Source organism: Poeciliopsis prolifica, unplaced genomic scaffold (genome assembly GCF_027474105.1).
Source record: "Poeciliopsis prolifica strain line A6 unplaced genomic scaffold, Auburn_PproV2 SCAFFOLD029, whole genome shotgun sequence".
Lineage (NCBI taxonomy): Eukaryota > Metazoa > Chordata > Actinopteri > Cyprinodontiformes > Poeciliidae > Poeciliopsis > Poeciliopsis prolifica.
Window position 1 is genome coordinate 2,468,256 of NW_026562404.1, and position 17,376 is coordinate 2,485,631.

General features: G+C 42.3%; 1 protein-coding gene across 5 annotated transcripts in view; it reads right to left on the bottom strand.

The window, feature by feature from the left end:
• Positions 1–416: 416 nt before the first annotated feature.
• The window catches only part of casz1 (castor zinc finger 1), a 92,642-nt gene continuing 75,682 nt past the window's right edge, over positions 417–17,376 (bottom strand). For all 5 annotated transcript variants that reach the window (XM_055049940.1, XM_055049941.1, XM_055049942.1 and 2 more), the window contains 10 exons: positions 14,773–14,905; positions 13,553–13,616; positions 12,394–12,551; positions 10,944–11,066; positions 10,529–10,849; positions 10,078–10,276; positions 8,898–9,069; positions 6,148–6,296; positions 5,417–5,666; positions 417–2,816 (listed from right to left, as the gene is read on the bottom strand). In XM_055049940.1, the coding sequence (XP_054905915.1) occupies positions 1,564–2,816; positions 5,417–5,666; positions 6,148–6,296; positions 8,898–9,069; positions 10,078–10,276; positions 10,529–10,849; positions 10,944–11,066; positions 12,394–12,551; positions 13,553–13,616; positions 14,773–14,905 (2,822 nt within the window). In that variant the 3' untranslated portion in view covers positions 417–1,563. The remainder of the gene's footprint in view (positions 2,817–5,416; positions 5,667–6,147; positions 6,297–8,897; positions 9,070–10,077; positions 10,277–10,528; positions 10,850–10,943; positions 11,067–12,393; positions 12,552–13,552; positions 13,617–14,772; positions 14,906–17,376) is intronic.

The window sequence follows — 17,376 nt, forward strand, 5'->3', positions numbered from 1 at the left end:
AGAAGGCGCCTTTTCTTTATTTATGTTTTGGCGCGACACAGTTCCTTTATATATATATATATATATATATATATATATATATATATATATATATATATATATATATATATATATATATATATATATATATATATATATATATATATATAATTTCAAACCGTCCAATCACAGAAGAAGCAAAAAAGAAAAAGTTTTTAAATAAACCACAGAACAACAGTTTGTTGTCACACTAACATCTATTTGTGCATAAAAGCAAAAAAAAAAAAAAAAAAGTGAACTAAAACATCTTTAAAGCAAATTCCCTGTTAAATGATATATATCATTCTTAATTTCTTTTTTTTTTTTAATTGTTATTGTTTCAGACGGTAAAAATGAACCTAAAAAGTGCAATAACACCCTAAAATTTTTTTTTCTCATTTGGAAGAACACATAAATATTAAATAAAAAGCATTACAACAGGAGCTCAACCACAGCCATAGTTAATGGAAAAAAAATAGAAAAAAAAAATGCCAGCTGGACATTTTTTTCGGTCTGTACATTTTCAACATATAACACACTTCCCTGATGCTTCCCATGTGGCTGCATCCGACCCCCTCCCCCCAAAACTGAACGTCATAACCACCCTGCCTCGCTCGAACGTCAATATGATCTCAAAACAAAAAACAAAACAAAAAATAAATTTTGATGCAAAAGATGCAAATGTTAACAAAAACATTGTTAAACATATTCATGAGTTATCTGTCATCTCCATTTTCTTCGTGGTCAGATAATATAAAAGTGCACTATTCACGCACAAACTTGATTCCTCCACTCGAGGTGGTGGGCCGGGTTACAAAGTACGCTTGCACTGGGCTTTTTTTTTTTAGCAGATTTCAGGAAGAGAGAACTGTTGAGGCTGAGATAGAGCCGACTGTCGGTCAATCCCATGTGAGAACAAAGTATACCAAAGAGAATGGAACAAGTAGCTCCTTTCTCTCAGTGTCTAATAACAATAATTAATAATAACAAATATGATAATAACAATACAGAACTAAAGATCAAATTATGAAACACATCCTGCTCCTCTTAGTGATTCACATCCCTTTTTCTTTGCAGTTCATGTTGCCAGAAATTTTCCTTTTTCTCAATAATCATCATTCGTACACGCACCCACACGCACGCACGCACACACCTACATATATAGTTATATAGAGAGATTTGTTTTTGTTTTTTGTGAAGTGTTTTTTTTTCCACACACAAAAAATGTGAAAGAAATAAAAATAAATTAAAGTCAAACATGCACGCACACAAAAAAGACTGATGTGTAGTAAAATGCTTTACACGGCTGCCCAAAATCTGTTTGTCTCTGTCTCGTTTTTTTTTCTTTAATGCATAATTGAATTCATAATGTTGGTCGTTTTGTAAACATCTCGATGAATCGTTTCGGTGGGCCCGTCGTTTTCTGTCACACCGGCGCCGCTGCTGTTGTTGTTTTTGAGCGTGATGAATGAGGCCACTTCCTGTTTATTGGTGGTACACAGAATGTTTCTGCAGTTCCTACAGTCCCCACTGGGTTTGATTGTTTTATGGGTCAGCATCTTGCTTTTGCAACTGGGAAGTATCAATGTGGTTTACGGAAGCACCGAAGCCTTCGCCGTTGTCCTTGTCGCCGTCAGGCTCCTGCGCTGAGTCGTCGTTCGAGTCAGTGTTGAGGTCATCCTCTTCTTCCTCCTCCTCCTCGTCCTCGTCCTCATCCTCCTCCTCGGCGTGCACCTCCTCGTCCGGCGACAGGTCGTCCTCAGCTTCTCCGGACGTCCCCGTGTCGTCCAGCTGGGATTTGGCGTTGTGTGCCGGCCGCGCCGCGTCGAGGTGCAACTTCTTGCTGAGATCCAGCGAGTCGCTGAGGCCCAGACCGGCCGCGTTCTTCAGGAAGAACAGGGAGCTGCTGGTGTTGGTGCTCAGGTTGAGGGAGCTGTCTAGGCTGATGGAGGACGGCGGGTAAGAGTGGTTGTAGTCGGAGGCGAGGCCCCCTGGCTGGTAGATCATGGAGGGGACACTGCTATTGATGTTATGGGACAGGCTGTGGAGGCCGCCTGGGGAGGACGTTGTCACGCCCAGTGAGGTGGGAGCAACCGGCGCCATGCTCCCAACAAGGTGGTGCAACCCCTCCTGCTTGGGCGACACGGATGGCAGCTCGCCCCGCTCCTGCTTCTCGTGCTTCCTCTTGTGGGAATCCATCTGGGACATCCCCACCACCGTGTGCTTGCACTCGGGGAAGGTGCAGTGGAAGTGCGAGCACTTGAGCTTATATTTGCAGTCGGGAACTTCACAGTCGACGCTGGAGCTGAACTGGCAGAAGCCGGCGGCGCTGATCACGTCTTGCTTGCCGTGGTGCTTGCGGTGGGCCGTCACCTTGGTGCTGTCGGTGCAGCGGAAGCCGCAGCGCAGGCAGTGGAAGTGGGTGCTGTTGCCCGAGAACTGGCAGTCGGGGAAGTTGCAGCTGAGCGAGGACTTGAAGCGCTTGAAGTCGTCCAGCACCAGGTTGTCCACGCGGTCGTGGTGCTGCGCATGCTTGTACATATGGGTGCGGCCACAGAACTTGTAGCCGCAGTTCTCGCGCGTGCAATGGTAGTGGGTCACTTTCAGGGAAAACTGGCAGCTCGAGTCCTTGCAGTTCTCGTACAGGTCGTAGCGCCGGAAGCCCTCCAGCATCATCCCCTCGTCCAGCATCTTCCGAGACGACGGGGTCTTGCGGCGTTTGCCGAACGGAGACATGTCCTCAATGATCCAGAAGCGCTTCTTGGCGCCGGTGGCCGTGGGAATGGAGATGGTGTTGCCTGGAGAAAAGAAGCGAGCACATTAAAGAGTAATCAGTTTGGCTCACAAAGTAAAACCCACAAACTACAAGCAAATTACTGTCTGGGTTAAAACTCTGATGTTGAACTCTCCCCAGCCAGAAGTGGCTCGCAGCTGAGTAAGCGCACAAAGCCATATTTTTTTTTTCTTTTCCCTTTCCTAACTCCCAGAATGATTAAAGGAGTGGGGAAAGGATGATAGATTGACTGTGGAACATGACACTTTTACAGAGTGTCTCCAGCCCCCAAACAAAAGAGGGAGCGGCGAGTCCTAACCAACCCTCTTATCTATGTGTTGTTTTATGACGGGCACCCACCTTTTGCGGCACCCTGGGGTCACTGCTAATGATGCGATCCCTGTTCTGCACGACAGGAAACAGTGGGCCTCGATAAAACTTGAGGCGTGATTAAAATAAGAAGCTGCTGATGCAGCCTTGTTAATGGAGACTAAACAAGGCCCAGGCTTCGTGGAACAGGTGCCAAATTTACTGCTCTGTCTCTCGGTGCAAAAGTAAAAGCACACACCGATGTGTCATTAGAGCAAGAATGCATGTTTATCCTGTTGCTGCATAGCACAGCGCTGGTGAGAAGTTTCGATATACTAATCATGGGCATGAATGCATTAATAATTCTGTGCCTTTATGTTTTTGTAACAAAGCACTTCCTTAATTTTATTCAGGACGTGATAATGCCACAAACACTACTCTACTTCGCAAATTACAGACTGTATGCAATTTTATAGCGATTTCAGGTCAGTGGGCTTTCGTAGACGCCTGATGATTTGATTTCTGTTAGAACATCCAGTTCTATCCAGGTTTCAACCATCTCAATCGAACTGGTTAAAATGTTCAGGAAAAACCAACGATCCTGCAATGTTCAACCTGGTATGAAATGCAAACAGCTGGAGCACCAGCGTCATTCTCCATACTAAGGCAAGTTTTGTGCCGTGATGGAATGAGGTCAGGCTGATCCAAAATAAACACCTCACATTCCAAGTAAATCCCTTGTGAATAATGGTATTTTGATTTGGGCAAGCAAAAACGGAGCTTTTAGACAACTGAACCAACTGTCAACCACGGTGGTGGCAGCATCAGAACTATTTCACAACCAGGGATTTCTTCGGAAATCTTCAGATTATCCTCAGGAGAGACGGTTTGGTGGTCCAATATCAAGACGACCCCAAAAGAACTTTAAAGCTGATTTTCGAATTGATATCAGCTTGTTGACGGCTACAGAATGTGAAGGTTTTCAGCAACTTAAATCACATTTATCCAAACACTGTGGGTGTATATTTACACATTTTAACCTGCATATATGTATAATTATGACTCTGTTTGGATTAGAGAAATTCCACAAAACAATAAAAAAAAACAAAAATCAAATTTGTGTTTTCAAAAAACGTTGAAGCTAAACAGTTCAATCTCATCATCAGAGGCCCAAAATTAAAATAACATGCATGCTGATGGTGAGTGTACATAAACCTTTCACTAATTCTGATATATACACATATATATATATATATATAAACTGTTAAAACTCTGCACAGGGCTCAGTAAATGAGAGTGACAGCTGCAGTGTTGGTTTGGATAAGTACCTGCAGCATCCTGTACATGAACGTCATTAACTGAGAGGGCGGCTCTGGTGGCTGAAAGGTGCTCCCAGAGGCGCTGAGCAGAGAGTATGACAGACAGGATGGAGAGAGGAGGTATGGGAGCGAGGGCAGAGGAGGTCGGAGAAGAGCGGGAGGGAGAGACGGGGCCTGGGCCTGGAGGCCAGGCTGAGGAGCGGAGGGAGGAAGAGGTGGAGGAGGTGGAGGAGGTGGTGGAGGAGGGGAAGAAGGAGGCGCATTTTGGGTAGCACTAGTGTCAGCAGGGGTGGTGGGAGCAGAAGAGGTGTTGGGGTAGCCTTGTCCTGGAGAGACAGGTTGACCAGAAGGGGGTGAAGGACAGGCGAGAGGGGAAAAACAAGTACACCAAAACAAGGGGCCGCATCACACACACATACAGATACACACGCACACACACACGCACACGCACACACACACAGAGGGATGGGAGGTAAAAAAAGGAGAAAGATAAAAGATAAGAGAATGATACAAAATGAGGCCCATTCAAAGACAAGTAACCCAAACACCAGCCAAAACAACAGTGATGAGAGTCGTGGATCGTAACTGCATCCCGTGTAGAAATGCGAGAATTGCAGCCAGGCTTAAGATTTAGCGCAAACAAGAGAAGAACAAAAAGATACACTTCACATAGTTCAGCAAACTTACAAGTGCTAAAGCTGACGGGATGATGTCAGGCCAGAAGAAGATGTGATAAAGTACACTCAGGTCGATAACCACTGATGTACAGAATGGATGTTTTATGACGATGACAAAGCAAAACGCCGCACGTCTCGTCAACGAATCAGGAGGAAAGAATGCTGCGATGTCATCAACCTCAGAAGTTATTATGACTCGCGTCTATTGATTGTAAGCCAAACTACTGAATCATGACACATTTGAGTAACAACATGGCTGAGATTAACGTGAGCGAGGCCGAATGTGTGAGTTGGCGTCTTTGAATTCACCGTGCCCTCACCTGCAGGAGAGCTGTCGTTGCCCACAGGTGTGCTGGTGCAGCTCCGGTCCTGGTTGGAGGACTCGGAGGAGAGCCCCAAGGGGCTGCCTCCTCCTCCGCCTCCTCCTCCCATGTACTCCAGGTAGTCATCGGTGTCGTCCATGACGGCGGAGGAGAAGCCAGAGGCGAGGCCCCCCTGAGACGCCCCGGGCCCCGACATCAAACCAGAAGCGTGTTGCATCTCGTCCGCCCTGTGGCCGAGCGACATCACCTAAGGGAAAACAAACATCAACAGTTATCATAACTGTATAGAAACATTCGAGACAGGCTTTATGAGTCATAATGCAGTTGGCAACCAACCAAGTATTTCTCAAGACGTATTTTTGAAAGAATATGTTCTTGTCTTTTGAAAGCAGCAGAACAAAAAAGAAGAAAAAAAATAAACAAACAGAACAAGAAAATCTACATGCTTAAATGAGCTTAAGGTACATCCTGTGCTCTGATGGAAAGGTGTGACAGCCCTGCGCACCACTGTGTGTGGAAATTTCTGTAAAAAACAGTCATTAAGGGTTTGTCATTGACTGGTATGACTGGAAATGAGAAATTTATCTTATTTTCTCGCAGAACACCACATATTTCCCTGAATTTGACTCATAGAACAGGAAACCCGATGCAAGTCATGCGCACACACAAACAGAAAAATTTTGATGAACACTGGGTTTGAATGTCTTCCTCTTGGTAGTGTTTCGTACCTGGGAGGGGACTCTATCGAAGTTCTTTCCCAGCATCCTTCTCATGTGTTTGCGTGCGTGTGAGGTCATCTGGTGCTTGAGCAAGAAGGAGAACTGGCAACCCTCTCTGATGCAGTGGAAATGGCTGTTGACCTGGTTGTATTTGCAACCTGGAGAAAAATCAAACGACCTTACTGTTAAAAGGTTCTGTTGAATTGTTGTAAGCAGTTAATAGTTTCACTGTAAAGCCTGTTGTGATTGCTTGTCACTGGAGGATGCTGCTCAAAGCTAGTCCAAGATGGACAAAGAACAAAGCAGATTTTGATGGTATTAAAGCAAGTTCAATCTCAACATAAAATGTAAAGAAATATACATTTAAAGAAATAAATATATGTATACATACATATATATATATATATATTTGCTTTACCAGTTCTGTTATATAATATAACGCTTTACATGTTCTGTTCTCATGTTCCATACAGGAAGATTCACTTGTGGTGCACCTCCTCCTTCCACTATTTCCTGCATAATCATTTGGTTCTGTTCAAATAAAAGCCCAATGCAAACATGATGACAGTTTAAAGATTTATGACAAAGCATTTGCTGTAAGATTTGCGTCAGTGTAGTTTTCTTTAGGACAGTACATGACATGTCAGGTTTGGTTTAGGTCTGAGCCATATTAGCCATTAGCTTTAGCCAACTAGCCAGATCAATACTTACATTCAAACTCTGAATTTATCCTTTACAGAAATGCAAACAAACTCTTAATTTGTCTTTGACTAATATGCTTAAACAACTGTTTAAGCATATTTCATTTGTTTTGCTCTACTATTCATTTAAGACAGTTAATTTGAAAGGAAGCTTTACATGATCCGTTGTCAATACAGGATCCACACAAGAAAACCACTGGTGATGCATCACTTCCTATCGCCATTTCCCATGCAAATAGTTTTTTTTTACTTCTGTGTAAGTAGCCTCCAACGACAGTTCAGAGGACATAACATACCAGTGGTGTAAAATCCTACGATGTTTGTGAGACTGGAGTAATCCAAAAACATAAGAAGTCTGCTTTGGTTCGTTTTGAGCTAGCAATTAGCTTTAGTCTCTGAGACTGAGTAATCTGTATTCTAAAGGAAGATATCAAGCAAGCTATCTCCAGCAGATATTAAATGATGGCAGGTTTGAAAAATTTAGAACTATCCCTTTAAACTCTCAACGTGCAGATTAATTTGTCTTCGACGCGTAGCGAGGCATCTGAAAGTAAGTAGAGCGCTAAAGGCCACATTACCAACGTGAGGGCGTTCTGATTAGATTAAACGCAAAGAGAAATATTTTTAGTCCTATTTTTTTTCTTCCTTTTTTTAATTTCATGATATGGCTCCAACAAAAGAGGGATTGGGTTTCAAAGTGTTTCGGAGTGTACATGTAGGAGGAATATTAGATCACTGGTGTCACACTGAGCAAGTCAAGGCTTCTGTGCACTAAACCTGTGGAGCTCTTTTATTACACTGACATGCTTTATTCAATTAGGAATTTACATAAATAAATTCTCATTTTCTGTGGGCCAATAATGCACACACATCCCTCCAAACCAAAGTAAATATACGATTATTACCATATTAAATTCATTTCTCAAAGTATCTTCGTTGTCGTTTCTCCTTTTGTTCTGAATTGTTTCTGCTGTCTGCTTCACAGTCTTCTGCTCTTTCCTCTTGTTTTAAAACTAGTCTAGCTCTAATTGCTTTATGATTTCAAATTAAATGATTGTTCCGTTTTTGTGCCTGTTAATCAAATACCATTATATAAAAGCAGGCAGAAATAATTGAAAGAGTAACATGCTGGGCAGGTGCGAGCATGTCAGTAACCATGGCACCAGGTTTAAGAGAAAAACATGCCTGTGTCATCAAATAGCTCCTGCACACACGCGCCGGTTTCAGACACGCAAAGTTGAGCAAATAACAGTAACCCCGTGACACAGAGGCCCTTTTGTGAGACAGAAACCAGGTAACAACATCAGCGGTGTTCAGTTTAATGTTGCTGCCATGGATACTGGCAACCCATCAATTCTTTATGACTAGAGCGCCGGCGATGGTAATCCTTTCTGCCTTTTTTTTTTTTTTTTTCTCCCCCCGCCAGCCTGAACAATGCAGTTGGCAGATCAGAGTGGGGACAAAAAACAGCTGTTTAGGGCCCGTTTTTGTTTGCTTTGTTTGTGAAAAGCTTGTGTACCCATCTGACAAAAAGAAAAAAAAAACAAAAAAGAAGAAAAAAAAAAAGAAAAACAGATCACTTTTAATTCATTTTCTGTGCGATGGCAGCGGCGGCTGAGAGGCAACACAAACAGGCTCAACCAGACAAGCCAGATAATTAACAAACACAAACCTAATTGCTCATTTCTGACGCCGGCAGAAGAAAAGAGGAAAACAACCTGGATGTGATTGCCCTCTTTGACATTATTGCTCATATAGTTGCGCAGGCAAGACTTCCTCTGGGACTCGAGGTCGGCATTGTGAATATGCAAAAACGCGGCGACAAAATCTGCGAAGCGGGCCCTTGTTTCGTGCCCTTTTAAACCGCTCTCACAAAGCACGACGCTGTGTTTGCCAACACCGGGCTCTCTCCCTTTGTAAACACAGAATATCCTCTTGCAACAGCCAGTAGAAATCAATGTACATCTCTCTCTCTGCGTAACTCCTTTTAATCCTCGAATCAAAAGCCGCTCAAAAGTTTTCTTACATATGGAGGATGAGAGGGATGTTCGCTCTTACCCAGCCTCCCACACTCCTCCCTCTTAGTGAAGTACTTGAAGCCGTTGGCGGCGCGGCGCTCTGCCTTCTCGTGCTTCTTGATGTGCCATGGCAGCTTGGTGGTGATGTTGGTGACGAAGAAGCAGCCCGGCCTCAGACAGTGATAGTGGCCCCTCATCCTGAACTCGCAGTGCTGCAGCCGAGACAGAAGGAGAAAAATTAGGCGCTTCTACAGCAAAGCATTTTTCATGTAAAACTTCCAGACTTTTCAGGCCAAAAGTTAGATTGAAATTTTGTTAGCCTGTTTTAGAACACATTAAAGTTCACTGTAAAAAATCCCTGCATAAATCAGATTGAACAAAAAAAAAAAAGAAACAAAGAAACAAAGAACAACAAGCAAGAAGGGAAAAGAGAAAATATTGATAAAACATGAAAACAGATAGTGTCTCTTATTCAGACTTGTCCAGATCAGAAAAACACTCAAATCAAATTCCAAACTTTTCTATACTCTCCCCAAAATCTGACCAACTGGATTCAATGCACTTATTGTGCAGCATCGTCCATTTTCTGGTTATTTTAAGGTACAATTATAATTTTTTTTTAAGATTGTCAAAAGCTTCCCCCATTCGTGTCTGCACCACCATCTGTTTCTGAGGCCCACATCCCAGAGGACTGGGCCAAATAAGATCCGCTCGGTTCAGGAGATGGGAGGCTAAAAGGAGGCGGACGGGGAGCAGAAGGAGGAGAAGGGGAGTGGCGGGAGGGACTTTCAGTGAGACGGGTGATTTTCGACACATTAATGAATTCATTTAAACGGTTTTCGAAATACTGGCTCATGAGAGCAGGCAGGGGGGATGCCATTTAGGTTTGATTTGCCAAGCATTCCCCTGATTTTTGCCCTATTCCAGACAGCCTTGTTTACTGTGCAAGTGACAATGATTTATTGGGTAATATCAGCTAAATTGGCCTTTTCTGAGAGGAGAATGCGGCAGTCAAAATGACATCATTGACATATAAACAGGCATTACTGGGGTGAGTCGACTGTCTTTCTCAGCGGAGATGGAAGACGAGGAGCAGTGGTTGTGAAAGCCTTGAGTCAAATAAGCTCAAATACTGGTCTAATAGATAGCATACTTCATGCTTAGAAACCTCCAAGAGATGACAGCCAGTGATCTCACTCCTGAGAACCAGCTGCACTCACCTGGTTGGGACAGAGACACTGCAGGGAGTAGTAGGAGAACTGATCGCGGACGTTGACCAGGTTGTTGTTCGGGTTGATGTGGTCCAGACAGTGGGACTCCGCCTTTCCGGAGGTCTTGCACACATACTTGCAGTTCCCAAACAAGCAGTGGAAGTGGAACTTGTTTGAGTATTTGCAGTCAGTAGCCAAACAGGGATCACTGTAGAAAAAAAGAGCTACGGTTATGTAGGTTACTGGCTTAAAATAAAATTCTCCCGAGATAATTTGATAAAAGTGATTAAATTGTCCTTCAAGTCAAGGAGAAAGTTTATCTCCTCGTCTTGCTTGTTCATTTATGTGGATGCCCAAATCCAAGTAGTTTTGTAATTGTGGCATGCTGACAACAATATTACATTACAAAGTTCAAGTGGTAAAAATGCTTTTGTAAGGTACTGTAAAATACACTACATACTTCTCCTGAAATTGCAGAAAACCGGGTTTGACTTGTGGCTTGGCGTTCTCCAGGGAGGTGGTGGCCAGAGGCGAGTTTGCGGGCAGGTTGGGCATCGAGGCTGGCATCTGAGGGATGCTGCCGGTCAGCTGCTTCCAGGCCAGCAGTGATGGAGGAGGAGAGCTGTAGCCACCGGAGGACGTGAGGTTTGCCACGTCCATGGAGGGATTGCTGGCTATAGACACGGGGGCGACGGGTTGCGGCGGAGCTGCTTCGCTGGCTTCTTTACCGTCACTGAACGGAGACTCCGGCTTTACTTTCAAGGTGGCTCGAAGGTGGAAGCTGAAAGAGAGGATGGAGGCGGCCTCCGTTTTTTTATACTGATCAGCAAAGCAAAGCGCCATATTTTCCAAACAAGAAGCGGTGTGACACTCACTTAGCATGTTTTATGGCCCCGTCCACAGTGCTGAAAAGGGCCCCACAGTCCTCTACCAGGCAGTGAAAGTGCACCTTATGGAGAAAGTCACACTGTGCCTCACAGAAGTCATCTGTGTCAAACCTTTGTATTGGAGGATTTAAAAAAAAGACGTGTAAATGTACTGCTTTCCCAAAAAGAAGACAACTCGTTCAGCTTCTCATAACAGTTTCAGTAAAGACTTTCAGTTTTGTCATACGGTAAGCCAAAACAAATTCCTGCAAGATTGGATTCTTTACGCCTTTGGGGGATTTCCTGGTATATAAATCTTTACGTCATGTACAATGATAAATGCCCTGAACAGTTTACTGTCACTTTCAAATGTCATTCTGGGCTATTAATATATATATATTTCGGCTTACGAATTTCAGCCGTTTTCACTTTTATGTCACTTTTCAATGTTTTTGATCATCAAACTGATTTTAGTACAAGACAAAGATAAGAGCAAAGAAAAATTGGTTGTTAAATGATGGTTTTACTCATTAAGGGGGAAATCCTATCTGAACCAACTTAGCTTAGTGAAAAAGTAAAAAAAATAAATAAATCACACCCCCTTGTTAGATCACGAATTAAGTGTGATTAACCACATTTTTATGAAATCTGATTTCAGCTTCCCCAACAACAATGATGACTGAATACTGTCTCATCTTAAGAGTCAAGAAAAAACTTTCCTGATAGCATAAAGTAGACGACAAAGCACGAAAAACAACACATCATACTCGGATCTAAGTAGATGTAAGAACAAATTCAGAAATATGTATCAGTGTGGAGAGTTATAGGATTATAGATTTATACTTAGTCATTTGAAAGTCCAGTGAACCAGACCGAGAAAACATTGATCACAGGTCAACCTTCTCAGCATTAGCAAGCCAACCAAAATTACTCCAAGAGTACATCAAAAGCTTTTCCATGAGGTCGAAAACGAAACCAACTAAAATAAAAAAGCCACTCCACATTTACCATTAAGCAACTAAAAACAGCATCATATCCACAGGTACACAATGGGTTGTAAAGCTTGACAATGATCCAAAGCTATGAATAGGTTAACAACAAAATAAATGTTTTGGAGTGGCATAGTCAAAGTTATAAACCTAACTGAAATGATATAATGTGACCTGAATGCTACAGAATCAATTGTGAATGAATTGATTCTGTGAACAAGAGAGGCCCAAACTCAAAAGACTCATTTCCAGTTAACAAAACCAGTTAATGGCAGTTGATGCTGTAAAGAGTGGCACAACCAGTTTTTAGGTGTAATAGGCAATTGCTTCTCTCATTGGTCCTGTCGTGTTTGGATAGCTTCTTTTCTCTTCACAGCTGAAATTTTAAAAACTACTTCTTGTGTTGACTCTGTGAGGGTGCAAATACTTTTTTTCGCAGTGCAGAAAGTGTTTTTTTTTGTTTGCTTTACCTGCGGAGGTATGTCTTCCAGATCTCAGTGGTGTTTTCTGGCCTCTTCAGCACTCTGTGCAGGTACTGAGCTGCCTCAGAGGTGTCGTGGACCTGGCCTCCCTGCAGCTCGGTTTTCAGGTTCATGGCATTGAAGAGGGCAGGGTTCACCTGGGACATCTACAGAAACACACAGGGCAAATGAGCTACCAGCCGCTTAGTTTTGGCAGAGCATCCGCGAGCGCAGCGCTCGCATATGTTAGCGAGAGCGTGAAAACGAGCCGACAAATACACCCGAAATTTGGCAAAGCAAAAGAGAGCAGCCAGGATTACAAACAGGCAGGCATTTTTTTTTTTTTTTGTTTCTTGCCTGCTTGAGTTTGGGCCAGGCGTATTTGCTAAGTGTTCTCCGGGGGCATATGTTAACCTTTTCATGTGATGCGGTGGTTCAAATCAAAACCCCAGAAGTCTGACACAACAGTGGAGCTGTAAGACAACTCCAACTCCGCTGTTTGTGTTTACTGACTGTAAGCCTGAAGTTAAGCTGTCTGAGAAGAAGATTTAGAAGACGAGTGTTTGAGGAAGGGAAGCATACAGTAAGAGGGAGGAGGTCTTGATCAGTTGTTGAGAGAATAGGAAGAAAAAAAAGTGAGACTAATCTGCCATTACATCAGTGATGGAAACCACCCAGCGCATTTATATCAGGCAGATAAGATTTATAGCTAAAACCGTGTCCATTTTAATCTTCACACAAACATTTAAATTTCCATACGCTCACATTTAGACTTGTTAAAAAATGAGGGCAGCGCCTTCTTGTTTTTTTTTTTTTTCTTTTACTCCCTTGACTTTTTAATCAAATAATTTATAAACTCTATAAATAAATGCAGAATGAGGCGGGGAAGTTAAAGTATAAAGGGAGGGGAGAAAAAAAATGGAAGGCAAGTTCAGAACAGCTCATCAAAAAACAAACATCTCTATATATCTGGCATGGCACCGAGCTACTGCTTCATTATATTAATTTGTGAGAGGTGCAGCGAAAATTACAACGTATGAAAAATGGCTGGAAAATTTAAATGATACAAACTCATCTTATTAGCGGTGAAACATTAAAAAACAAACAGGCCCCTCCGTGTCCCGCTAATTTGTCTTGAGATGAAAGGCGTTTGATGGATGGATCTTACCTTATTCATAAGCGAGGATAAAAGAGATGTATTCCCTGGTACAGGGTGTCCATTTGATTCATTACTGAAACAAGGAAAATGAACAATGTTTAGTCAAGATTTGCATGAGAATAGTAAATATTACTATTTATCATAGGAGGGACGCAAGTATAATGAAGAAGAAAAATGCTGTCTTTCTGAGAAACATGGTGCAGGGTAGAGGGTTATTGATAAATAGGAGTTGATTTATCATTGATAAATCAATTTGATGAAAATGAATTGACTTACGTAGAAGTGTTTGAATTTGGGGGGGGACAATATTTAAAGTAGAGATAAACAAAGACGCATTTGATTTCTCAGTGATTTTTGGTCACATTCTAAAAAAGGTGACAAAAATCACTTCTGTGAAATCAGTATTTTTAATTTAAAAAAGTTTGCTTAACAGTCACTGCTGTCTTACACATCATGTGACATTGCCTCTGCTCCTAAAAAATAATTGACTGCCAATCATAGCTGGGCTAGAAATGTTTTATTTGCTTACAGTATATTTTCTTATAATTGAAAAGAAATTATGAATGAATGGTGTTAGCAGGTCACATTAGAAAACATGGGTAATAAAATGATGATTAGTCAGTGAGGTTTCAAGACTTGCTCTCTCAAGCCTTGGTTTCAGAGAGCAAGAGTTGAAGCAGATAACAGGAAGGCTAAATGGAGTCCATTAGGTCTGTTTTATCTTTTGAGCTTTCAACCGCTATGGATAGGACTGTAATTCCCTTTTCAAATGATCATTTAGGATAAATTGTGTGTGGGGGTGTGTGTGTATGTGGGTGTGTGCGTGCGTGCGTGTGTGTGTGTGTGTATATATATATATATATATATATATATATATATATATATATATATATATATAATATTATAAATTATATAATTTATAATATATATATATATATTTATTATATATTATAAATTATATATAATTTATAATATAATATATATATATTTATTATATATTATAAATTATATATAATTTATAATATATATATATTTATTATATATTATAATTATATATAATTTATAATATATATATATATATATATATATATATATATATATATATATATATATATATATATATATATTTATATATATATATATATATATATATATATATATATATATATATATATATATATATATATATATATATATATCAATTAGGATGGCTTGCAGTGTCAGTATACCTGTGGTCTTTCTTGCTCAGGTCCAGGCTGTGCTCCTGTTGGGAATCTTGTGGAGCGCCGGCGTTACCATCCACAGGCTCCTGCTTCACTTGAACCAGATTAAACTGGCTGGCGGAGCCTGGCTGCCCATTCCCTGAGGAATCAAGCCAAAGACGAGGCAGAGGAGAGAAGAGACAACAAAGTTATTGTTGGTCAGCATTATTACGCTGTGACAAGATCCAATCTGACTTCTGTCCTGGCCCGAGAAGAATACTCCGAGTGATAATTATTGCGAAATTATGTCAGGCCGTCAAGCCTTTTAAACGGTGATTGAGAGGCGGGAGATATGAGGGAAAAAGACTCCTTTTTCTGCAGCACTTGTCACAACTCATTTGCCAGGCTGCCTCTTAACTGGTCATTAAGTGAGATGCTAATGCTGAGGGAAAGTGGCAGTCTCAGATTGGCCACCCGCCCCTCCTCCTCCATTTCCTCCTCCTCCGTTCCCACTTTCTCTGGCTTTCATGTTGGCCTGACAACGGATGGCGGCCAATGCCACCAAGCATACCCACGAGGAACAGGGGCGCCATGTCGGTCAGATTGGAGCTGACAGCCAATCAGATTGGTTCAAATATTGTGACCTCTCTATCACCGTCTCTGCCAAATAGGTATTCAGCGGACAGCGGAGTGGAATTGCAATAAATAAACAGCAGGGGACGACCTGAGGTAGAAATGCTGACAGGAAGGTGAATTCTGGTCCCCCTCCCGATCCCGGGGGACTGAAATATTAATTTGTCCTCAGGCTACACACAGAAAGCCGAGCCTCTGGCTGACAAGAAGTGGAGCTTTGTCTTAAAAAATATATGTGGGAGGTGAGGCACCTCTGGGTTAACCTCTAGGACACTGAAGCTGGAGTGCACCAGCAGCCATTTTCTGGTGTTGAGGAATCAGGGATAGTGACAGGCAAGGTCACAGGCATCCAAGTGTATGCCCTGGTCAGGACCTGCTCCTTTTTGAAAGAGAAAAAAAAATGGGACGAGCCTAGCCTATGATGGGGGGCGGGAGGGTGGAACAAAAAAAAAAAAATCAAGGAGTTTCCTCCTGCTAAAAGATGACCCAGAGACATATCAGAGCGAATAGGAGTGGAAAAGCCAGTCTTGGGCCTTGTCAGCTGAAAGCTAGGAGATGGGGAAGTGTCAGTGTCAGTGTCAGTTCAGTTTGACAATGGTTGAGGTTGGAGGGGCTGTGGGGGGCGGTGGGGCTTAGAGGGAAAACAACAGTCAGACAATAATGCTTCTGGTTTGAGGTCACCAAATGCTTACCAGAGTCCACATCCAGCCCTCCCATCCCTTCACCTCCCCCTCCCAAACCTTCAACTTGATGAGAGAATGCCCAAAATTAACTAGCCAGACGAATCCTGCCTTGTCATTGACAATTAAATCAACTGGGAGACAAAACGGGAGCATATTCCATCAAGAAGAGCCACTAACTGCATGATCTGCAAATGATCTGCAAGCTCTGTAAAATAATACTTGGATAAATCAGATGATAAGTTGACTTTTAAATAGAGACAAAAAAGACTTGGATGCACTTCATGAAATCATTATTATTATTATTATTATTTTTATTTTCTTTTTTTTCTTCTATTCACTTCCCAAGGAGGGAGAACAAATGAGTTTGACTCAAAGCAGCTTCTTTCTGGAAATTATCCAGGAATAATGTACACCATGTAATTACTCTGGATAAGATACAGAGCTTGTGAAAGATCATTTGTACTGTGCGTCTAATTAGTAAACCCTTCAGATGCTCGAATCTCTGGGAAAAAAAAAAAAAAAAAGAAAACTTAGGGGTAAATTAGAGTGGAACATTAATTAAAAAAAAGAAGAAGAAATACTGAATGCAGAAACAGGAAAAGAGGCTCAATTTACTGCAAAAAAAGAGGCAAAGTTTCGCAGCCAGATGAGAAAATAAACACTGCCAAAATAGCCTTGACGCAATGACTTCTCTCACACCTTTTTGACAGAGAAGCACAAACCACTTCCTCCTCATTTTAGCCCCAAATGTCCTGTTCACACATTTTCAGAAGCAAATAAGAGAAATAAAACCACAGCTAACCCTCCATTCTGCGAGGCATCAACTTCTTTTACAAAAATGTTTGTGATTGAGAATGTGGTGGCGTGTGTGTGTGTAGGGTGGAGGTAGGGGGAGGGGATATTTGAAAGAACAGATCTGAGCTGTAGCGGTGCGTCTGAAATGAGAAGGGACCATCTGTGGAGGCCCCACCCTCAGCAGGTGCCTCCCAACCCCAGCAGAGTTTGCTGCTACCTGCTGGAAGCCCAAAAGGTGGAGCTGAGCCTGACAGGCTGGGCTCGGCTCAGAGCAGCTGCCCCTGGCTCTCTCTTTCTCTCTCTCTCTCTCTCTGGGCCCGTCCTGCTCTGGGAACACCAGCAGGAATTATAATCCTTCCCCACTTCCACCAACATCCGGAGCGACCCCCGTTTGAAATCCACCCCCCACCTGCTCAGACCGAGAACCCGCTCTAAATGAATGCGGCGCCACGCTCCGCAGTGCATTATCAGAATTAAACGCTTTATTTTCATTTTCGAATGGGGCTTTGTTTGGAGCAAT